General features: G+C 45.2%; 1 protein-coding gene across 2 annotated transcripts in view; it reads right to left on the bottom strand.

Annotated features, from left to right (window-relative positions):
* Nucleotides 1–24854, bottom strand: part of CDH1 (cadherin 1) — a 77890-nt gene that overhangs the window by 5364 nt on the left and 47672 nt on the right. For both annotated transcript variants that reach the window (XM_026495091.4, XM_057314200.1), the window contains 11 exons: nt 22745–22962; nt 18829–18972; nt 18546–18701; nt 17663–17807; nt 15664–15839; nt 15272–15400; nt 12882–13064; nt 11380–11624; nt 6319–6464; nt 3103–3327; nt 2545–2775 (listed from right to left, as the gene is read on the bottom strand). In XM_026495091.4, coding sequence (XP_026350876.2) covers nt 2545–2775; nt 3103–3327; nt 6319–6464; nt 11380–11624; nt 12882–13064; nt 15272–15400; nt 15664–15839; nt 17663–17807; nt 18546–18701; nt 18829–18972; nt 22745–22962 — 1998 coding nt within the window. The remainder of the gene's footprint in view (nt 1–2544; nt 2776–3102; nt 3328–6318; nt 6465–11379; nt 11625–12881; nt 13065–15271; nt 15401–15663; nt 15840–17662; nt 17808–18545; nt 18702–18828; nt 18973–22744; nt 22963–24854) is intronic.

Genomic DNA, 24854 nt, shown 5'->3' with positions numbered 1-24854 from the left:
GGTCAAGAAGGCCATAAAAAGCAGCTATCGCAGAGCACCGCTGCCCTGCCTACCCGACTGATGGCTGCCAGACAACCCACACGCTGATGCTCACACACATATGGGTGTGACGTCCTGCACAATGCCATGGGAACTCAAGGGCGGGCTTTAACTGGCCTTAAACCAATCAATCACTTCCCAGAATCTGAGCTAAAATTCTCCAGGCAGAGGCAGGAGCATGACTGACTGGCATGACTAAGGAGAGGCGAGGTCAGCATGGCATAGCAGGGTGAGGGAGGGAGGAAGAAGTGAACAGGAGTTCCAAGAGGTGGCCAGGATGTGGTGACTACTGGAAGGACTTCGGCTTTCTGAACTGGAACCATGAAGGTTTGTGAGCAGGGCTGCGTCAGCCTAAATGCGATGGACAGATGCATATTAGTTTTAATCTGTTCCAAGGAAGGGGACATATACGATTCAATAGCCTGGTATATTCCTTATTTTGCTCTTAAGATAAAAAAAAATCATATAAGCAAGCACTAAAATCTGTTTAATTTCCCAAGTTTTCATCTGATCTTGGGATATTTATAGGATATATATGATAAACAATTAACTGTTAAAAAAATTTTAACTGGGGCGCCTGGGTGGCGCAGTCGTTAAGCGTCTGCCTTTGGCTCAGGGCGTGATCCTGGAGTTCTGGAATCGAGCCCCACATCAGGCTTCTGCACTAGGAGCCTGCTTCTTCCTCTCCCACTCCCCCTGCCTGTGTTCCCTCTCTCGCTGGCTGTCTCTGTCAAATAAATACATAAAGAATCTTTAAAAAAAAAAAAAAGAATTCTGGCCTTGTTTCCACTTTCAGTACTGTTCCAAATTTGAGCACTCTGCAGTGTTGCTCTTGTCCTCTGTGCCTAATAAAATGCATCCGAAACACGCTGAGGTAATGCTAGGACTCAAAAGTTTATTATTTTAAGTGTAACAACAATCTTCAATACTTTCCTTAGAATGAAAGTACTAGTTAGTAACCGCTGTCCCTGAAGCTGACTGGCCCAGTCAAATATAATGGGAATAGGAAGTGTGGGCAGGCAGGGCTGGTATTACCACACCCATGATGGTGACAGAGAAGGTGAATTCACCTCATCCCCCAGTGGCAATAAAGCCATGTGAACGCTGAGGAACAGAGATCCAGAAAGCTCACTGAATTCTGAACATCGCTCTCCTTCCTTCTCAGTTCTGAGGGGATGTCGGGAGCGAATCAATCTGCTGAGGCAGCAAGCAGCGGCCTTAAGAACACCCGTGTTGAGTCTAAACTGAACTCCCAGAGGTGGTCCCACTGCTCCCGCTAAGAACTTTGTCCTACTCCAGCCACACTGGCCTCCTCTTTGCCCTCCACTGTCCAATCGATCCTTCCTTTCTGTGCCTTCACTAGTGTGGGAACCCTCACAAAAGCCCCTCTGTCCATCTGGATGCCACCAGCCTCCGTCCCAACCATCCTACACCTTCCACCAAACCTCCCTTGAGGTTCAACTAACATCCCCCTCTTCTGATCGCAAAGGCATTCATGACCTGGACCACCCTTTCCAGCCCCTAATTTATAAACTATATTTGAAAATTTTCTAAAGGATTTGCCATCACAAGCTTTTAGAAATGGTAACAGCATCTGTGTCAACCCTAGGGACCAGCCTCTGGGTGGGCTCAGGTGATATCAGTTTGAAGGACTATGGTAGAAACTGCCACGGCTCCCCCCAGTATCCTTTTCCTGCTCTGTCCTTTTAGTCATTGATACTCACTGCTCACGCTACACTCCACCCCCACCTTCTGCCAAGTTTTAAATGGGCACATGGCCACCAGTTGAAGTGGGAAAGTGTACGTGTGGCTGTGTTTGGGCCAGTGGGATGGGAGTGAAGGCGACGTGTGTCATCTCCGGATATGTGCTTTCCACTTTCTCTGCCATCCCTTCTCTAGGACGGAATGTGGAACATGGAAGCAGAGGTGGTGGTGGTGAGCTGGGGAGCTCGAACCATGCTGGTGAGGAGAGGACCCCAAGGCCTTGCTGCTCCAAATTGGTCCAAGGACCCGGGACATCTGCACCACCTGGGAGCTGGTTAACAATGTGCAACCTGAGGCCCCCACCCCAGACCTCCTCAGAATCCTCATATAGGTGCAGAGCATGACAAGCACTGCCCTGAGGGACTGAAAGAACAACAAAATAGAAGGACTGGGCTCCTGCTGATCTCATGCAACAGGGCTGCCTTCCAGTCTCAGCCAACTTATTTCTGAACTGTTCAGTAAGGGATAAATCTCCCCCATTTTAGGGGCGCCTGGGTGGCACAGCGGTTAAGCGTCTGCCTTCGGCTCAGGGCGTGATCCCGGCGTTATGGGATCGAGCCCCACATCAGGCTCCTCTGCTATGAGCCTGCTTCTTCCTCTCCCACTCCCCCTGCTTGTGTTCCCTCTCTCGCTGGCTGTCTCTATCTCTGTCAAATAAATAAATAAAATCTTTAAAAAAAAAAAAAAAAACCTCCCCCATTTTAGAAGCTAAAGGCTGAACTGCTTGCCAGGCATCCGTACTTAGTAAAGCGAGGATTCCTCCGAGAATGCCCAGGATGGCAGGAACCTGCAAGCCTGCTTCGGCGTAAGGCGCCGTCCTCTTACAGCTGTTGACGACCCCTTCGCAGTCGCACACGAACACATCCAGGGTGGTCACCTGGTCCTTGTTCTGATTATCCGTGAGCTTGAGATTTATTTTGTAGTCACCCAACTCTAAGGTTTTCTTCGGCTTCAAAATTAGAGATTCATGGGCTGGAGGAAGCAACAAAAATAAATGATGGGACAAGGGGAGGAAAAAACCTCATTCTAGAATAAAATTATTAGGATCAAGAAAATTGGAGCTGCTCGGGTCACAGATTACTGGGCAGCACGCTACTGAGTCAGATACCAGGAAAGGAAAGGGGCCTCTCGTGGAATGCCTCAAATGCAGAAGGGGCAAATGCACACACATCAAACAAAAGCGGTGACATCTGGAAGCTGAGAAGGGAATTTCAGAAGGGGGGAGGGCAGGAGCAGGGATGGGAACAGGGAAAGTGTGAAGTCAGAGCAAAGTTTCTCAAGTAAGATTCCAGTTCCCACCTTGGTCATTGTACTCAATGGTCCAGTTGACACTTGCCCCGTGTGTTAGTTCTGCTGTGAAGGGAGATGTGTTTGGGGGAAGATCTGGATCATTGATGTTGATGACACGAGGCTGTGGATTCTTCTGGCAGAAGTCCATACTTCGAGGTTCTGGTACGGGGCCATTGTCATTCACATCAGAGAGTATGAGGAGAAGGGTTCCTGTTCCAGTAGCAACTGGGGAACCTAAGAGAAAATACACAGGAAATACCACAGCTCAAGAACATTCATGAAGCTCTACTGACTCCTATCAGACCAAATCCCAGTCTTGGCTTGGCTCTTTCGGGACCCATCAGCAGGCCCTGCCCTCCGCATCACAGGGCATCTTCACTTCAGGTCCGGCTGCTGGCATGCTTATTCCCTGCTTCGACTAGAATTATTCAAATTATCTTCACACCAAGGACACCCCCTTCCCTTTTCTACATATATCTTTATACACCCATTTAATTTTAACCACGCCAAGAATTCCTCATTGCCCCCTCTACCAATTCTCCCTTTTCAGAACTTCTATGGCTTGAAGGTCATTATCAAAGGGTTGAGCTTTTTATTTTTTTTTTAAAGATTTTATTTATTTATTTAACACAGAGACAGCCAGCGAGAGAGGGAACACAAGCAGGGGGAGTGGGAGAGGAAGAAGCAGGCTCATAGTGGAGGAACCTGATGCGGGGCTCGATCCGATAACACTGGGATCACGCCCTGAGCCGAAGGCAGACGCTTAACCGCTGTGCCACCCAGGCGCCCCGGGTTGAGCTTTTTAAATCACTGCAAGTTGCTTTTCAAAATATATTTGGGGGAAAAAACCAGACTTGGACACTTTTGTGTCCACTTCTTTTACATATTGACATAGCACCTAGCATACAGTGGTAGAAAAAGCAGACACTCAAAAATTACCATCAATATTAGTTTATGATAGGAAAAAAACATAGGACTCTTATCTCAAACCTATAAATAGTTATGCCTGGGTAGCAAGACTGTGGTGACTTTTTTTTTTTTTTTACCCTTTAAAAAAATCGTGGTTAAAACAAACCACGTAGCATAAAATTTACCATCTCAACCATTTTAAAGTTCATTTTACATTTTGGGTTCAACAGCGTACATAGATTCACATTATTGTGGAACAGATCTCCAGAAGCTTGTCATCATATAAAACTGAAACTCTGTTCCCCTTAAACCACTCCCCACTTTGCTTTTCCTCCCAGCCCCTAGTTACCACCATTCTACTTTGTCTTTATGAACTGGACTGCTTTCTTTTTTCTTTTTTAAGATTTTATTTATTTATTTGACAGAGAGGCAGTGAGAGAGGGAACACAGGCAGGGGGAGTGGGAGAGGGAGAGCAGGGAGCCCGATGCGGGGCTTGATCCCAGAACACTGTGATAATGACCTGAGCCGAAGGCAGATGCTTAATGACTGAGCCACCCAGGCGCCCCTGAACTGGACTGCTTTCATACCTTAAGTAAGTGGAACCATATGGTATTTGCCTTTTTGGAATACAGTTTTTACTTAGCATAATGCCAAGATTTATCCAGGTTTTAAAACGTGACAAGAGTCCCTTCCTTTTTTAAGGCTTAATAATATTCCATTGTATGCATATACCATATTTTGTTTATACATTCATCAATCTTTTTTTATCATATGAATTTTAAAAAAGGGGGGGGTCATTTAAAATTTTTTCTAATTAAAAAAGAAGCTAATAGATTTTCTAAAAAACCTCATTCTCCTTCTTCTTAGACCTTAACATTAAGAAGTACTGAGTCATGCACAAAGCAATACTTAAAGGAATCATTCAAAACCATCACACCTGAGCCATGATTATCAGGTCAGGGGTCAACAAACTAAGGCCTTCCAGGCAAATGAGGAAGGCAGCTGTGCCGGTTCCCTCTTTACAGATTGTTTATGGCTGCTTCTTGGCTGCAAAGGCAACCAAGACCACATGGCCCGTATACACTAAAATACTTACACCCCGGCCCCTCCTTTACAGAAAGTTTGCCAACCCACGTTCAGGAGCCATTTCCTCCACTTACTTCCATGCAGCCAGAAGCAGCTGGCCAATGCGGCTGAAGCCATGGGCAGCTTTCCCTTCAGACAAAAGCACTGTGTGAATGGGACCCCATCATGCCTTACTTGTCTTGCTCTCTGCTTTTAACCTGCTAACTCCCAAATACAGCTAAAGGAGCAGGCTTTAGATTCTAACTGAGGGCCAGGCTCATCCTTCCCCAGCACCATCACAAGGCGATGGACGTTGCATCATTTAACAGCCACCTGTCCAGCCCCATCGTGGCCTCACCTGCCTTGCTGTGTTTTCTAGATTGTCAAGCCTGGGATTACTACCTCGAGAAGCTGGGGCGTTAGCGAGGGAAAGAGAATCCATCACAATCACAGCAAAATGAGCAGTTTCTAACAGTAACTCTGTTTCTAAATATCCAGCCAAGGGAAATACTTACTCACAGAGGCATGGACAAAAATGTTTCCTTATCAAACTCATGGCAATAACGAACAAATGGAAACCACCCCAGTGTTCTTCAATGTGTGAACGATTAAAGTATGCTATATCCAGATAACATTTTATTACAGAGAGGTAAATTTATAAGGTGCCAAAGGAGATCTGCATCTTAAAACATATTATAAATAATAAAAAATTAAACAGCAAATAAATTAAAACTTTAATTTAAATGAACATGTATAAAATAATGGTTTTTATAATGAAAACAAAGCCAGGCTGTAAACTAGACAGCAGCTTTATTACAAACTTATTTCTATATGCATATAAACATATTCAAATACACAGAGTCTGGAAGGAGTCCCATTTCACTACTTATGATGATGACAAAAATTATGATAGTCTTTGTGGAGCAGGCACTCTACTAGGGCACTTTCTAAGTGAACGCATTAAAAATCCAGATGGGGTATTATTTATCAGATAGAGGAACTGAAGGACATAAGCTTTAGTCCTAGGATCTAGACCCAGGCAATCTGGCTCCCATGGGGAAGGAGTGGGTTCAGGTATGAAGAGCTTCTGCTTGACTGGATTATCTGCACTTTTGAAAATCGTACGCTTTTGTTTAAGAATACAAGAAAAAGAATGAACTCTTGCCTCTAAAAAAAAAGGGTAGGGGGCAATGAAGCCCACTAGCCAGGAGGGTGAGATGGCAAAGGTCACATACAAAGGGCACACTTACCATTGTCAATGGCTACAATGATGGCCTCATACGTGCTGTTCTTCACATGCTCTATGTCCTCTCTGTCCAGCTCAGCCCGAGTGAAAATGGCACCAGATTCTGGATTAATCTCCAGCCAGCTGGCAGCATCCCTCCAAATCCGATACCTGAAAAGGCACGAGCTCTGGCTTAGAACAGTACAGCAAACAGCACACAGCTGAAGGCGGCTAAGGTTCCTCTTTGTTGCTCGATCTCATCTACAGCAGAGTATGAACATCCATGTCCCCTTCATCTGGATTCACCCACCTTTGAAGCATTTGAGAGTAAGCTGCAGACATCCTGTTCTTTTACTCAGAAATACTTCAGCGTGTTATCCCCTAACAACAGAGGCATTTTCTTATATAATGATAATTGGATTTAATTTCAGGAAATACAACTTTGATATCATACTATCATTTAATATATGGCACATGTTTAAATAGTCAATTTCCCCAAAACTGTCCTCCAGAACACCCCTGCCCAGATTCTGGATCCATTCATGCATGACATTTAGACATCACGTTTCCCTAATTTGGAACTAGTCCTTAGCCTTTCTTTTCTCTCTCAACACTTTATAGAAAGTGTAGGCCTGGGGTGCCTAAGTGGGGCAGTCAGTTAAGCACCTGCCTCTTGGTTTCTGCTCAAGTCATGATGGGTCATGAGATCAAGCCCCGCATCGGGCTCTATACTCAGCCCGGAGTCTGCTTGAGCTGCTTTCTCCCTCTCCCTCTGCTCCTTCCCCCAGCTCTCTCTCTTTCTCTGAAATAAGTAAATAAATCTTAAAAAAAAAAAAAAAGTGTAGGCCACTTGTTTTGTAGAAAGCCCCTCAATTTGGGTTGGTCGGAGTATTCCCTCCTAAGTAGTTTCAAGTTACATGAGGGAAGGGGAAGCAAGAACAGTGTGTAGGTGACGTGTGTCCTCAGTGTATCAATTGCATTAGGAGGCACATGACAGCTGTTCTTTTGGTGATGTTAACTTCAATCACTTGGGTTAGGCACAGGCAACCAGATCTCTTTACAGCAAAGGTACCTTTTTTTCTCTTGGTAATTAATCTATGACCTGAGGGGAGAAAATGTGACAACAGTTTGTTCACCAACTGACCTTCATCCAATAGATTTAACGTCTATGGAAAGTTTTTTTTTTTTTTAAAGATTTTATTTATTCAACAGAGATAGAGACAGCCAGCAAGAGAGGGAACACAAGCAGGGAGAGTGGGAGAGGAAGAAGCAGGCTCACAGCGGAGGAGCCTGATGTGGGGCTCGATCCCATAACGCCGGGATCACGCCCTGAGCTGAAGGCAGACGCTTAACCGCTGTGCCACCCAGGCGCCCCAGGAAAGTTCTTGCCTGAAGCAATGAATACTATGATCCCATGTGTGTTTAAAAGCAGACTCTCTCAGACCAGCTCCCCAAGGGGTACGGTAGCTCTCCAATGGTGGCAACATGCCACCCAGCACCCCCACCATGAGCATTATGAGGTCTGGGCTGACATGGTGGCTTGAGGATGGGCTGCAACACTGGCCTTTGTTGGTAGGTGCCAGAGAGGCCCAAATTCCTTCCCATCTTACAGAGGGAGAAAAAAGTTTTACTCAAAAAATCCTGTTAAGCTACACCTTATTAGGAGTACCAGAAACATTCAATCAGAGGAAACAAAGGCATGAAAAACAGAGATAGGGGCACCTGGGTGACTCAGTTGGTTAAGTATTTGCCTTTCACTCAGGTCATGATCTCGGGGTCCTGGGATCAAGCCTCAGGTTGGGCTCCCTGCTCAGTGGGAGTCTGCTTCTCCCTCTCCCTCTGCCCTCCCCCCACCATGTGCTCTATATAAATTAAATCTTTAAAAAGGAAAAAGAAAAACAGAGATACAATGCCCAGTTATCTGCCAGGGTCATGGAAAGACTCAGAAAAGGAAACAACCTAAAAAACGAAAGGGCTTGGATACCTGTGGGTACATCCTCACCTCTTTACAAGTGCAAAGCCATGAACCACAGAGTGGTCTTTATTCCAGGGGTAAGGGCCTCTACACACATTAGTAAGACTTGGTCCCTGTACTTGCTCAAAGAGAAGTTTTGTGGTTTTTTTTAAGATTTTACTTATTTGAGAGAGAGAGCACACACACAGAGGGAGAAGCAGACTCCCCAATGAGCAGAGAGCCCAATAAGGGACTCGATCCCAGGATCCTGAGATCATGACCTGAGCTGAAGGCAGACGCTTAACCGACTGAGCCACCCAGGTGCTCCTCAAAGAGAAGCTTCCAACTACCCATTTCACTATTACAAGCTAAGATGTCAACCCAGCCTTGAAACCATATACTCCAAGGCTTCGTCGTCACTGAACAAAACCCCTACAGTATTGTCTTCCGGTTTTCCACTCTCCTTTTCAAGTCTGATTATAAACACTATCTTCCTAGGGGCTCCTGGATGGCTCAGTCAGTTAAGCATCCAACTTTCTATCCTAACTCAGGTCTTCACCTCAGAGTGGTGGGTTCAAATCCCACCCTGAGCGCCCCACTCAGTGGGGTGGTCTCCTTGAAATTCTTTCTCCAGCCCCTCCCCCACTGCACTTTCTTAAATAAATAAATAAATAAATAAATATTTTAAAACAAACATAAAAACACACGCTAGGTTAGTGGAGCACCAGGTGTGTAGATCTGCTGCCATCCGGACTGTGGGGTGCGGCCTGGGGTCTGCAGCCATGGCTCTGCATGACACTGTCTCCGTGGGCCTCAACAAGGGCCACAGGGTGACTAAGAACATGAGCAAACCGAGGAACAGTTGCTGCAGCAGGTGCCTCACCAAACACACCAAGTTCATGCAGGACATGACCCGAGAAGTGTGTGGCTTTGCCCCACACAAGCAACGTGCCATGGAGCAGCTCGAGGTCTCCAAGGACAAGCGCACGACCTCAAGTTCATCAAGAAAAGGGTGGGGAAACACATCCATGCCAAGAGGACCACAAAGGAGCTGAGCCATGTCCTGGCGGCCACGAAGGACTGAACCCCTCCCCTCTGTATGTAATAAAGCCTTTTTGGAACTTGGAAAAACACACACACACACACACACACACACACACACACACACACACACACACTGTACTAGCCCTTATATTTTCGACCACTTAGAAGAATCCTCGGATTATGAGCAATACATTGAATGTGTGTATGAAATGAGAGTATTTTATTTAAAGATTTTATTTTTAAGTAATCTCTACACCCAACGTGGGACTCAAACTCACAACCCCAAGATCAAGAGTGACATGCTCCACCGACTGAGCCAGCCAGGCGCCCCTGAAATTAGAGTATTTTAAAGCAAATCCCAGATGTCAAAAGATTTCTCCTCTAAATACCTTAGCACATATCTTATATAGAAAAAGTTTAAACAAACAAACAAACCTAATCAGAATGCCACTAACACATGTCACAAAAACAATAGGAATTAGTTACTGTCATTTAATGCCAAGTCCATGTTCAAGTACCTCTAACTGACTCAAGGGTCAAATAACAAAAACCCCAAAACAAGAACACACTTTATAGTTGGACTGTTGAATCTACATTCAAATGTAGTCTACACACGACCATTGGTTCACTTGCCTCTTCATACTCTCTTAATCTACAGCAGTCCCCCTAGTTCTGCCATTCATTCATTTCACGGAGAAACAGAGCCATTTGTCATATAGTTCCCACATTCTGTGTTTGGCTGCCTGCTTCCTTGTGGTATTTAACTTGTTTCTTCCTTCTCTGCACTTCTTCAAAATCAGTTCCTAATGCTTGACTACATTCTGTCCCAACTTTTGTTTTCTCCAAAAAACATTTCCTTAGTGGCACTGTGTGCATGCTGCTGTCACATCAAGTTCTGTTGTCCTTGCCTTTTTTTTTTTTTTTTATAGTAAATGTTAAAAACAATCAGAAGGTTTTGGTGTTAGCAGCCTCCCTTTAAAATTTCCCCATCATCCTTGACCGAAGCCTTTAAGATCACTACCTGCCTCCTTTTCTTAGTTCCTCCTGTACAGGGCACACACGCAGTCTATAGAGGTATTCAGGAGCTCTTTCACTCATGGCAGATCAGCATAAAAATTTCTAGAATAAAGGCGTCTGGGTGGCTCAGTCGGTTAAGCGTCTGCCTTCGGCTTGGGTCATGATCCCAGGGTCCTGGGATGGAGTCCCACATCGGGCTCCCTGCTCAGCGAGGAGTCTGCTTCTCCCTCTCCCTCTGCCTCTCCTTGCTCCTCGTGCTCTCTCACTCTCTTTATAAATGGATAAAATCTTTAAAAAGAATTCCCAGAATAACCTTAAAAGCTGAAGTCACACATAAGCTCTTTTTGTTTGTTTGAAGTTTAACAAGTCAAAAGCATTGATGCTAAAACACAAACACCCCCCAAAACAAGAACACACTCAATTAGTAAGCAACACGCTACTCTAGATTTGTAGAACGTTTTTTTCTATATAGTTCATTGTTATAGTTTCCTCTAAAGTAGATGTTAACAGGTAGGAACCTCTCTTGAGAAGAGGAAGCAGGCACACTGGCCACGCCCTGTTAGCCCTGGAAATCACACTATTATTAACAAGACACACGTGTCATGTTGGGATTTGTGCTCGAATAGTTTTTTTCCTAGTCAAATCCAGCCCTCAAAAGATGAAGGAGGACACTGTTTGTTATACATGGTCACGGGGTGCTGCTGTAGGTTTGCACATGTGTTTTCAACATGTGTGGGCGTGACTTAGATTACGGAGGTGCCTTCCGGCTTAAAAGGAGAGGAAATAGTGAGCTACTTATAACACAACACCATGCGTTTCAATTAAAACCACATTCCTGCCTTAGTGCATGAGCTCGAAGAGAGGAAGCACAGTAAATCTAGAATGGCTGGCTATGGAGGGAACAGAGAAGATGTGGGGAATGGGAATTAAAAAAAAAAAAAAAAAAGCCAAATAAGAGAAAGGTCTTGCACAGACTGACAACAATAAAATGCTATGAACTAAGTATTTTATACATGCACATACAAACACACCCAGTGGCTGCAAGTCTGTTGAAAAAGTCCTCACACTCACGTTATCCTCTGTTCCATATACTTATCCGGATCCTCGGCAGTGTAGGACGTGATTTCCTGGCCCACCCCAAAGTCTTCAGGTATTTCCACAACCTTCGGGCAAGGCTTAAAGACAGGGGCTTCGTTCACATCTTCCACGTCCACAGTGACGGTGGCTGTGGAGGTGGAGAGAATGACCTCAAACGGGGCTACGTTCACCACAGTCACGTACAGAACATACTGCTGCTTGGCCTCGTAATCCAAGCCCTAAGGAGCAGGAAAGAAAGGAGTTTAAAAATGCGCTTTATGTTCATGTTTTTAAAAAAAAAAAATTACATCCTTAACTGTTGCTGTTGGTTAGCAATACCTCGTGGTTCTCTGATCTAGCTGCGTTAGAAGAAGTGACTTGAAACTTCCGGAGACAATGAAGGCCCCCACCCTAACCCAGTGAACAGTCATTTCTGAGGGCAGGGCCCGGCCCAGGATGTTTTTCAAAAGCTAACACGCAAGCATACTGAAGACGATATTTAAGACAAGAACCCTAGTGGAATAAAAACGAATTATGTGGAGCCTCAAACAGCAAAACCCAGTTTACAAACACTTGTACCTTAAGTCATTTATTATCCAAGACCACTAGGAATGCTGATATCCTAGGTGACGTGTTGTCCACGTGACAGCAGACAGACAGAAGACCCTGCTTCTGACCCCACTGACCTCTTATGAAGTTTAGTGACAACGTGCAGTTCAGAATCAGCCAGCAACAAGGTCAAAGCCCAGCTGGGCCATTTCCTAGCTGTGTGGTCCAGGCAACTTAACCTCTGGGTCTGTTTGCACACCCAGATACATACGACAAGGAACTACTTCACAGAGTTGCTGTAAGGAATAAACTGGGAACTTTTTTGAGGGACTTTGTGTTCGGTAGGGGCTCATTTTACTGGCTTCTTTCTTTTGTTGGTAGCAGAGAAAATGCTGACATCGAATGTTTGGTGTGAGATAAGGTTATGTAGTAAGTGACGCAGAGATGAACGGTCTTGTTCACTTGCTCAGTAGGAAGTCTAAATTCGGGGGCTAATCCAGAGATTGGTTAACTCTAACTTCGACAAGGAAGTCACCCAACTTCTTACTTTTCAGGTTTCCAAGACATCTTTCAAAAAGTCATTTGTCCCACTTCTAAAATAATCCAGCAAAATGGCAGAGACCAGTAAACCATTTTTTCCCCTCATTTGCAAAATGGATATAGGGGTAGGCAAACGTTTGAGGGAGAAAGCCTTTTTTTTTTTTTTTTTTTTTTTTAAACAGATGGTACTTTCTTTCTCCTCAATTTCAAGTGACTGCGTAGGAACTTCTCACATGTGCCTCAAGAGTTCCTGCAAACCCCAAATGGCCCACCAGAACCTGGGAAAGCTGCCCACCCCTAGCCCATCAACGCCATGCTAATCTACTTCTGAGAAGACACCAAGGGACAAGGGAGTGGGCGGCTAGCTGAGATGTCAGTTTCTGCATCTTGCCAGGCACCATACAAACCTTAGCTGTTTTCAAAATGCCGTCGTTGGTTACTGGGTCTGTAGTGACGACAAATTGCTCATTGTTATTGTTCAATATGGTGTACACGGCCTGCCACGCTGGGGTATTGGGGACATCGGCATCAGTTACTTTGAGTACGGCGATTTCAACGTCAGCCTTGTTCTCAGGCACCTGCCCCTGGTACTACAGAGCAAAGGAGAAGATGGGTCACTGACAACATCCTGACACCTAACAGATGAGCTAGGCCCAACAGGGCTAAAGGAACCCTTTCTGAGCCCAAGATTCAAGGGGAATCTGGGAGGAAGTGCCCACACCACCAGCAGAGCCCCTACTTCCTGTTGGTGGAGTAGCCAATACGACTCAAGGTGCATCACCCTTCAAGACTACCCGAGCTAGCTTCTTAAGGACCTGGCTACCTGAGCCCCTCGGCACACTCTGGCCCCGTTGCTGACTGTGATCTTAATCAAATTCAAGACATTGTAGCATATCCACTACTTCCCCCCTCTCCCATCATTCCCAGGGGTACCAGTAGTTTTCATAAAACAAAAGTCTGGAAGGTACAGTCCTCTGCTTAAAACCCTTGATGACATCCCCTTGCACTCAAGATAAATCCTGAATTTCTTACCTCCATCTACAAGGTCCTATAGGACCCAACCTCATTTGGTTCACTACACAGACTGTTTTTCAGCTCTTGAAAACTTTTTGTTGACTCAGGGCATTTTGCATATGGTGATCCCTCTGCCTAGAACACTCTTCCACTATCCCCTATCCCACATTTGACGACCTCCTTTCAAGTCATACTTTTTTCTTTTATCATGGTTATTTCATATTTTATTAGACTGATGTACATCTTACCCTTTCTTGAGATGTAAAGCTAACCCGGGACTAAGAATGTAGAATACTAAAGGGGGTAAAGCCATCCAAAAATTTATTGAGTAAGCTAGAAAGGTATGTAAACCTTTGGTTTGGAATCAAGGGTAAAACCTGTTCAGAGCTGAAGGAAGGTCCTTGGTTTCTAACAAAAATCTCCGAAAGCCTCTACTAATATAAGGGTCAGTTTATAGAATAACTATGAATTACACAAAACCCCATTAAGAGAAATGGTCAGGACAGAAAGCCGTGGGCTCTGCAGCAGAGATGGCCAGGCTAGAGGCTGAGGCTTAGGCCCAGGACCTGTAGGCAGGAGCAGGCTGGAAGAAGTCTAGAGACAGAGGTTAGTGTGTTCACCCAAAGCCCTGGCTTTCCAGCCGGTCTCTAGGATACTGATGCTTTCTTCAGATAAGGCCTTTCAAGTCTTACTATAAATGTTACGGGCTTTGTGAAGCCTTCTTGTACTCACGATGCCTAGGTTAGGGCGGCAGACACTGCTAATTGCCTAGTAAATATTCACTTGCCCCTTTTTCGCAAACTATACTGCTGGGAGCAGCAATGTGCCCAGACAAAATATTTTATTTCCAGTCATCCTCAAAGACAGCAGTTGCTAATAAGAAGTAAAGGAAACTTGTGGGATGGATCTGCACAGAAATAAACCTTGACTTAGCAGCAATGCCTTTTGCCCCCCATGCCCTTGCCTCCTTCCTGAATGAAGCGCAGAGATAGCTGGAGCTCTAGCAGCCATCTGGGGCCACTGAGGATGGAAGCCATGCATCAATGATCGTGGGTCAGCTGGACTAAGGAGTTTCCACCGACAGTGTAGATACTCTAGCTTTAGGCTTTCTGTGACCCGAGAGAAAGTTCACCCTATTTGTTTAGGGCACAAGAGTCAAGTCTCTGTTACTAACCACTGAGACTATTTCTAACATGAAAATTAAGGGTTCTTTCATGTGGCTTTTGGTACCTTCGCCTCATCGCCACTTAATATAATTGTACACAATAATTTGTACAGGTTGTCAAACATCTCCCTAGCTAGACTATCAACTCCACTGAGAACAGAATCTTTGTCCTATTGTGATAACATCTCCAGTGTGTAACACAATTCCTGTGTTATAAACTTAGGAAGTATTTGTTCAGTGAATAAACAAAACCTGGTAACATTTGCTACTAGGATGCACAACATGAGGACATGAGTTCCACAAGTGCCTTTAAAAAAAACAAAAAACAAAAAACAAACTCATCTCTACAACCAATGTGGGGCTTGAACTCAACCCCAAGATCCAGAGTCGCATGCTCCATGGACTGAGCCAGCCAGGCGCCCCCAGTGCCGTGTGCAACTCCGCAAACCTGTGTCAACAAGGCTCATGCAGAGGATGACAGAGACGACTGCCATCCCAATCTGCTTGCTCCTTAAAATTTACTAGTCTGGGGAAAGTTTTCAAAGCGTTCACCCATGAGCAGCTGCAAAACAACAGAGGACCTTTCTTTGGAAACCGTCCAGGGGGCTGCAGAATTACCGTGGTGGGTTTGAAGACAGGGGGGTTATCGTTGGCGTCAGTGACCGTGATCACAGCTGTTGCGGTTGTACTTAAGCCTTCACCTTGCAGGTCTGCAGCCTCAACCACCAGGGTGTACGTGGGAATAGTCTACAGAGAGATCAAACACATCTGAGTCAGGACCAACAGCCACAGCAAGCCCAGCCCAGAACATGGAAACAGTGTATCTGGTCATCTGCTTCAATGCCAGCCTGCCTTCCAGCTACGAAACCTCTCCAGAGCTGTTTAGATGCAAAGCTCAGACTGTAAACATACTAAGTAGCAACTGGCCTCAGCAGAGTTTTGCATTGTCCATATGATTTAAGGGATGTCTATTTGCCCTCAACCCCCTCTAGACCCTCCTGACCCCTGACCTCCCGGTCCAGCCCGGTGGTGAGCACGCTGATGACTCCCGTGTCCTTGTTGATAGTGAACATCATGCTGCTAGGCAGGGGGGGGTCTTGGGTGACGATGCGGTAAGCGATGGCGGCATTGTAGGTGTTCACGTCGTCGTCCGCGTCTGTGGCTGTGACCTGCATCACGGAGGTGCCTGGAAGGGCCGAGGGAGAGAAAGATTTGGGGAAGCTGCACTTGGAATTCTGGTCCACATTGCTCAGCTCGATTCTGTCCAGAATGTTCAAGGAGGAGCCCTGGGGATGGTACCATGTTATGGCTCCTCCATTCTCTAATTTCCAATATTTTTACCAAAGTGGTAGCGGAGGAAGCAAGCATTCCACCCAAAAAGCAGTGGTTCCAAGGACTCGGCTTTTCCAACAGATATTTTGGATGGGGGCTGGAGGTGAGGAGAATGGGGAATAAATAACCTTAAACTAAAACACTGTGCCTTGTCTCTCATACTGAGTGAATGAGGTGAAATATAGAAAAAATCCCACCAATATCCACAACTGGCTTCTCAGGCACAGCTTCACCAGAGAGAATGGTCATCTGAGATCACAGCCTTCCAGATGGCAGAGAACAGTTACAGCACATGTGATTCTGCCAAAGGACTCGTGCCCACGACATCAACACAATTCCTTAGGGCTCCAGAGGAAAAGGACAAATAGCCCAAGGGAAAAAAGGAGCAAAAGACTTGAAGAGACAAGTCATAAAGAAGAAACCCAAATGGCCAGCATAGAAAATGCTTAATTAGCCCATTAATAAATCAGAGAAATGCAATTTAAAATTGTACGGACATACAACTGCACACCCAGCAAAGCTAAGAAGTCTAACAATTTTAGGATATCGATTGCTGGTGGGAGTGTTAAGTGGTTCAACCACTCTGGAAAACAGTTTGTCATCATGCGGTCTCATTGAACAGGCACATACCCGACAATGGAGCAATCTGCTATGATGGATACACCCTAGACAAAGCCTTGCGTATACGCATCAGGTAATACATTAAAGAATGTTCTGAGAACACTATTTCTATTAGCAAGAAACTGAAACAAAGTCAATTTCCATCAACAGGGGAATAAAGTGTTTTATATAAATACAAAAATACTGAATACCATGCAGCAATGAGAATGAATGACCTTGGACTGCTATGGGCACCAACACGAAGAACATTACGGACGTGAAGCTGAGTGAGAGGAGCACACCACAGAAATACATGTAGAGTGTGACTCCACGTATACAAGGTTTGCAAAACATGCAAAACAAACAGGATATTATAGAGGGGTAAATATACATGTGATGAATAAGATAAAGGAAAGCAAAGGAATGATTACCACAAAAGTCAGAGCAGTGGCTACCTTTACCAGGGAGAGAAAAGAATGTGGTCAGGAATAGCAAGGATCTGTTTCTTAATCAGGGAAGGTTCTTAAACTGCTCCTTTTTGGGAGGCGGGGGTGAGCTCTATGCCCCATGTGGGGCTCGAACCCACAGCCACAAGATCAAGAGTCGCATGCTCTACTGACTGAGCCACCCAGGCACCCCTCTTTTTTTTTTCTTTTAAGATTTGTTTATTTATTTGAGAGAGAGAACGGTGGTGGGGGGGAGAGGGAGGGAGGGAGAGAGAGAGAAAGAGCGAGAAAGAGAGAAGCAGACTCCCCACTGAGCAGGAAGCCCAACATGGGACTCAATCCCAGGACTTGGAGACCATGACCTGAGCCATAGGCAGCCGCTTAGCCGACTGAGCCACCCAGCCGCCCCTCCAGGCAACCGTCTTAAACTGCTCCTATTTTATAACACACATTTCTGTAGAAAGAATGTTTTACACACACGTGCATGCACGCACACACGCACGCACGCACACACTGGCTTCCAAAGAAGTTCTGTCCCTATGAAGGGCCTAAGCCCAAACACAATCCCCAACACTTTGAGGTCCAAAGAATCGGTCTTTTTGAGTATTCAGCCCCTTGTTATTGGCCATACCTGGAAGAGCACCTTCCATGACAGATCCTTCGAAGATCTCCTGGGTGAACTCAGGCTTGTTGTCATTCTGATCCGTCACTGTGATCACGATCTCCATGGGGTCTTCAACTGCATTCCCATTAGAAGACACGGCGTGAGAGTAGAGCTGCAACAGCCAAGTGAGGGTTACTTGGGCCCCAACAAGGAGAAAGCAATGGGAGAAGTCGTGTGACTAGAACTCCAGCTGCCCTCCATTCCCTCCCACTCTCAAAGACCCAAGGATGGACACCGCCCGCAGAGAACTTTTCTCACACATGTGATGTTGTGACACTGGTTGAGGTCATGATATGTAAAGATTCATGGGCTGCAGAACACACCCACCAGGTCAGAGCTCCCATTTCCCACAGGAGGGCTAGGGAGCCAGGCTTAAGAGACAAGAGCGGAGGCCTGACACACTCTTGTTCCCAGCAGGGTAAAATCTGCTCTGGCTTCTCCAGTCTAGTGTCTCTCCCAGATTTTTCTGCATTTGGCCTCAATGCAGCTCTCCAACTCCCAGCTCTCCAAGCTCACACTGCTACCAAAGCCCAGGAATGGCTTTTGCTCCCCAACATCGTAACTGGCTTCTTCCATTGGATCAGGGACTTTTAGCCCCAAGAGTTAAGCTGGTATCTTGGGTCTAAACTCATGTATGATCCTAAGGTCTCTCCTCTCTTTATGCCCAATGGAAAAAAATCAACCCCTTCTCCCATTTTTCCAGACTCTCCTGTCAGCTCCCCTTGTCAACAGGTATAGAGGTATCCAATTACATGTCCAGAGCATCTGATCTAGGGATCCAACATGGGCTGACCAAAGAATTTTGGGAGGATATGACCCCATTATTAGCAAGCTTCTGAGAGATACTCACAATGTACTTGGCAATTTGTTCTCTATCCAGAGGCTCTGTCACTTTCAGCCATCCTGTTTCCCTTTCGATAACAAACACACCAACAGGAGGTGTGTCAGCTCCTTGGCCAGTGATGCTGTAGAAAACCTTGATTTCTTTGTCCCTGTTAGATTTGATCTGAAGACCAAACAGAAACAAACAGAATTATCAAGGAAGGATCCTGACATTGGGGCTTTCCCTCTTTTTCTTCTAGGTCCTTCTCTGCCAAATTTCTCCCAGAGACACAGAGAACTTCCTTCTCTACCTGAACCAGATTTTTAGGAAATGGGCCCTTCTCATTTTCTGGGCAGCTGATAGGAGGGATAACCCAGTCTCTCTTCTGTCTTCTGAGACCACGCTGGGAGTTGGGAAATGTGAGCACTTCTGTCTGGGTTTCAGAGAGCGTGTCCTAGAAGGAAAGGAAATGAAGAACAAAATCAGATAATTCAGGAGAGGTAATACAGGCCAAACAGTCCCACCTAACCAGCCAGGATCTTCAGCCTTCTTGGGGGCAGTCTATGGTTTTAACTTAATAACAAAACACAACCCAATGAACTTCTCTGCCATATAATAAAGAAGATATTCTCTTTTGATTCTCTTCTAGTGTCCAGAGTTCAAGCAATCATTATGTATACACAATTATACAATTGAGGGTTTAATACTATTTTGCAAATTATTTCAAGCCTAAATATATTATATCTGTTGTTTTTAATAGAACACTGCACTCTGATGATTTAACATCAGAGCTTATTCAACAACTAGATATGCAAGCATTTCAATTTTCTTTTATGTTTTTCCGTGGGGTATAGGTCCCCAAAGTGGAGCTCTCAGCCAAGATGAGTTAAATTTTAGGAATTGATACTAAGAACTACTTTGTGATCGATACAAATTCTTTAATCTCATTGTATCATTTTATCTATTTGGTTTCCATTTGTTCTAACAGAAGCTGTTGGGATAGGAACCAAAAACACCCTCTGAGACTTGTATTGAACGGTTTTCATGTGTGATAAAGCTAACTTTATGCACACACAGGGAAATAAGATAGTTGAAGATGGAAGAAAAACATCCTCCAAGCTGCTTAAGTGCTTTAAAGTGATTAGCGGTAATACATAAAGGTTCTAGGGAATAATTCTATCTCCCACTCCCCACATAATCCTGATCACTGTTTGCCAAAGGTGATTCAAGCGCTATTTCCTGGCTTTTTAAATATGATTCAAAATGCACAAGATCCAGGGGCCAGCCCACGACCTCCCGCTGGGGGAGCAGCTTCCCTGTAGGACTTACCCCACCCTGGGTGCCAAGAACTGCTGAGCAGCAGGGACTGTCATCCTGTCCTACTGCTATCCACCCCCACCCCTCCCAAGGCTTTCATCCCAACCCCAGGCCCAACTACCCACCCTTTCTTTCGGCCAGACCAGATGCAGCCACAGGTCCCACAGCTCCATTACCAAGAGATCATACCCCCTGGTTCCTGCATGCCACAGGAGCCGAAACCAAAGAGGGGGAGGAGGTCATGGATGGCCCCAGAAAAGGACAGCCACTCACACTTGTGATTTTGTGGGCTGCCAGAAAACCTACACGAAGAGTTCTCATCTCAACGCACACTTGCGAACCCACACAGGCGAGAAACCCTACCACAGTGACCTGGACGGCTGTGGGTGGAAATGTGCCCGCTCAGACCAACTAACCAGCACTACGGCAAACACACTGGGCACCACCCTCTCCAGAGCTAGAGGTGTGACCAGGCCTTCTCCAGGCCGGACCCCCTCGCCTTACACATGAAAGAGGCACTTGTAAAGCCCAGAACAGTGGATATGACCCACCCTGCTGGCAGAGAATTCAGTACTTTTTTTTTTTTTAAAAAGCCTTTCACACTGGGGCGCCTGGGTGGCACAGCGGTTAAGCATCTGCCTTTGGCTCAGGGTGTGATCCTGGCGTTGTGGGATCAAGCCCCACATCAGGCTCCTCCACTATGAGCCTGCTTCTTCCTCTCCCACTCCCCCTGCTTGTGTTCCCTCTCTCGCTGGCTGTCTCTGTGTCGAATAAATAAATAAAAATCTAAAAAATAAAAAAATAAAAAAAATAAAGCCTTTCACACTGTCTCCCCCCCCCCCGGGGGGAGGGGAGGAACCCAGCTGGAAAGCACTATGATCACGGTCAAGTTCCCAACAAGCCCACTTGTGAATGGTTCATCAGGAGACACAAGGAAACCAGAAGATAAATCAAAGAACTGATGGGGTCTGTGACTGGATCTTCAATCATTCCAATGCTAAATCTAACTTGACTATTCCTGGACTTACAAAACACCCAGGGGGTGACTGGAAGGTGTGGATATCAGGGTATAAATCAGAGCCATGAGTTGGGGGTAGACAAGACCAGAATTCCCTTGAATTGTGTTTCAATGCAATGTAAGTATAAAGATCACCTTGTATTCTCTTTGCCTTCTAAAAGCCACTATTATGATATCAGAAGAACAGGAAGAAATTCAGGTACAGAAATTGTGTTTTAATAACCTAAACAATGGTGCTTGGTGAGTCTTGGTTCTCTAAAGGTACCAAATGAGGAAGCCAAAGTTCTCAAACTGCTGCATACTTTGATAAGGAAAATCTATTTCTGTCTTCCAATCTACATTTATGACCTAAGTCAGGTAAATACAGCTGGTTTACTTAACATTTTTATGCAGACAGTCTGTTATGCACTGTGGTTTCAGATGTGCAATAATTTGTACAATGATTTATTCCCAAGTATGCCTTAAGCAGAACAAATGTTTTTTTCTGTATAGTTCCTTGCCTTAATAAATACGTAATATAAATTTTAAAAAATGCACAAGATAGACATAAGACATCATCACAGAATCCTTTCCATTATTGCATTCCTGCATATTGGTTTCTCTCTCTCCCTCTCTCTCCCCCCCACCCCCGCATCCTTGGATTATTAATATTCTAGATAAGTTGTCCCTCCTGAGCCAAGGGCACCGTAGAATCAGGCTGTCTATCTGTGAATCCTCATTACAGCACCTACTTCTCTCGGGGAGATTATTTTTCTCTGTTCCACAGTTCCTGCAACCTCAACAATCTTTGAGGAGAAAAACAGGAGCCACCCTGAAAGACCTTGGTACTTTCAACACATTCCATATTTTTAAGGCAGTACCAGGATACAACTAGAACAGCCTCCAGAGAGACATTTTGGTAGGAAGCACCATGGGAACAGTTTGGAAACTAGCAAAGGTGTCTGGCTTGGGTAACAATACCCAGAAACATTCTTGTCAAGAACTGGGCAGACATATATCCTTTCGTTCATGGCCAATTCACCCATCTGTCCATTCAATATTTACAGGGCTCCTGGTGTGTGGCAGACTGTGGGCCAGACACTGCAGACACAATGGGGAAGGATATTGTGCAGATTACAGTCCAATGGAACAAAAGCTTCCCATTGATTCTTCTCTTCCCATCCCAAGACCCTACCCACTAGAAAAACAAAGAGTAAAATGGGGGAAGAAAAAAAAAGAAAAGGATGTTAACTACCTAAATTTTAAATTAAAAAATAATAAAAAGAGTAAAATAAAATGATCAGAGAATTGATCTCTTGTTCATTCTTCCTCCAAGAAAAAGACAGTTAACAATTACTGAGTACTTCCTGTATGCCTAACACAGTTGTAGCATTTCACGTGTATTAATTCATGTAGTCATTATTCTCTCCATGTTACAGATAACCTCTCCATGCTGGGAATTCCTTGGGTGAACTCTCCCACAGCTACTCAGGTAGTGAGTGGCAGGACTGTGATTCAACCCCAGGCAGTGTCCGCACTCTTACCCACAGAAATAAAGACATTAACACTTTGCCACCATTGCACCTGATCCCTCCCCACCAAACACAAAAAAAAATCCCAGCAGAAGTAGCTCAGTTAGACCAATGGTTCTCAACCAGAGGTGACTCCGCAATGCCCCCCACATCCCCCCAGCAGGCACTGGCCATGTCTGGAGACATTTTTGGTTGTGATGACTAGGAGAGTGCTACTTTTTGCCGTCTGTCCAGTGGGCTAAAGCCGGGAGGCTGCTAAACATCACGACAACAACAACAAACTATCCAGTCCCAAATGCGAAAGGCGCCAAGGGTAGAGAACTCAGATTAGGGAACAGACATAAAACAACAGTGAACTTGCAAGAAACACTCCAACATACATGACGGTGGTGGTGGTGGTGCTCGGCTGCCTTCAGCGTCACTCTGGTGGACAGCTTCCTGCGGCTGGAGTCCCAGGCGTGGACCAGAAAACTCATCTCCGGTTTATGAAGCTGTAGAGGCCGCTTGACGGTCACCACACCGTCTGTGCTCACTTTGAATCGCGTGTCGTCCGCAATATAGGCTGTCCTTGGTTGACCGGTGCATCCTTCAAAACTCACTGCAGGGCATAAATCACAGTGATTAGGAAATGGGGCAGATTCAAGACAAGAGCATTCCTTCTCTCCACAGCGAACCTGGGGGCGCCTGGGTGGCTCAGTCGCTGGGCGTCTGCCTTCGGCTCAGGTCATGACCCCAGGGTCCTGAGATGGAGTCCTGCGTCAGGCTCCCTGCTCAAGGGGAGTCTGGTTCCCCCTCTGCCCTTCATCCGCCTGTGCTCTCTCTCGCTCTCTCAAATAAATAAATAAAATCTTTTTTTAAAAAAAGTGAACTCCGTTTACCCACCAAAAGCCTGACTTATACAAAACAAACACAAGCCAAACAAGCCAGTCTGATGACAGAACAGAAAGAGGGCAGAGTCAGTATTATCATTATGTTCTTCAGCCCTCTAGGGGGACTGTTAACTGTGGTCTCATTTCTTTCTTATCTCCTTGTGAAGTACAAACACTAACCTGTCTAGAAAGTAACTTCTTTTTAATACCAAAAAAGGACCTCTCCTTCAGCTGGCTCTTGACAATATGAAAACAGACCACCAACATAACAGAGACAGGATACTCACTAAGTCCGAAAGTTAGAGACTATGGGACAGTGAGATGCTGAGGAAAGTCTACATTCAAGTAACGGTTTGTATTTCAATAAACAGTGACAGATAATGAGAGAGAGAGACACGTGGCTTGATGGTTAAGAGTGTGGGCTCTGGAAGGGAGTAGCTGGGTTCAAGTCCCAGCTCTGCTTATTATTAGCTCTGTGACCTTGGGTAAATTACTTAACCTCCCTGTGCCTCAGTCTACCCAACTGTAGAATGAAGGCAACAAGAGCAACTACCCTGAGATTGAGATTCTCTTTCTTCCTCTATCCCTCCCCACTACTAGTGTGCGCACATGCACACTCTCTAAATAAAATCTTAAAAAAAAACATTTGAAAATGAAAGTTGCTTTGCTTAGCCATTTATTCGACCCTCATGAGTATTCCACAAAAGACACTGATAACCATAAATACTTATTGAGTGATTTTATGCTTATTATCTGAGGCACACAGAGGTAATGCCTGCTTACAATCTGAAGGGGAAGAGAAACTGATCATTTTCAGGGGAGATAATTAAAGTTATCTTCAACTCGATCACACAGGGTACCAAGATAAATACAAAAAACAGAGAAGGACTACTTGGGTGGGGGAATGTTATGACCAATGACTTAGAAACTCTACTTCAAACTTCATAGCTATGGAGTATTAAAAATTACCAATACCCAAAGCTGGAGATGTTGTGGTGAAGAATGTCTACACTAAACTTCAGAATCCCAAAGGACTCGTTCTACAGGGTTTCACCAAGCTATATGTCAAAAACTGTGCTGAGCTCTAAGGACAAACTTGTAAGCAAGACAGACAACACACCTTCTCTCACTGAGCTTATGCTCTTGTGGAAAACGTGGACAAATACAGAAACCAATCATTTCAGGTAGTGATAAGTGCTAGATGTAACGGAATTAAAGACGGTGATACAAGAGTGATGGGGGGTGGGGCCCACCTGGGCAGCTCAGTTGGTTAAGCATCTAACTCTTGATCTCGCCTCAGGTCCTTTTTTTTTTTTTTTTTTTTTTAAGTTTGTTTGTTTGTTTATGAGAGAGAGAGAGAGTGGGAGAAGAAGCAGAGGGAGAGGGACAAGCAGACTCTATGATAAGCATGGAGCCAGACACGGGGCTTGATCTGAGGACCCTGAGATCATGACCTAACCCAAAATCAAGAGTTGGACGCTTAGCCGACTGAACCACTGAGGTGTCCCTCAGGTATTGATCTCAAGGTCATGAGTTCAAGCCCCACCTTGGGCTATACACTGGGCATGGGGCCTACTTTTAAAAAATTAAAAAAAAAAAAAAGTGATGGGGCAAGGGGGAT

The sequence above is a fragment of the Ursus arctos genome, unplaced genomic scaffold, assembly GCF_023065955.2.
Source record: "Ursus arctos isolate Adak ecotype North America unplaced genomic scaffold, UrsArc2.0 scaffold_19, whole genome shotgun sequence".
In the NCBI taxonomy this organism is placed as follows: Eukaryota; Metazoa; Chordata; class Mammalia; order Carnivora; family Ursidae; genus Ursus; species Ursus arctos.
This window is presented reverse-complemented; position numbering and strand designations above follow the sequence as displayed.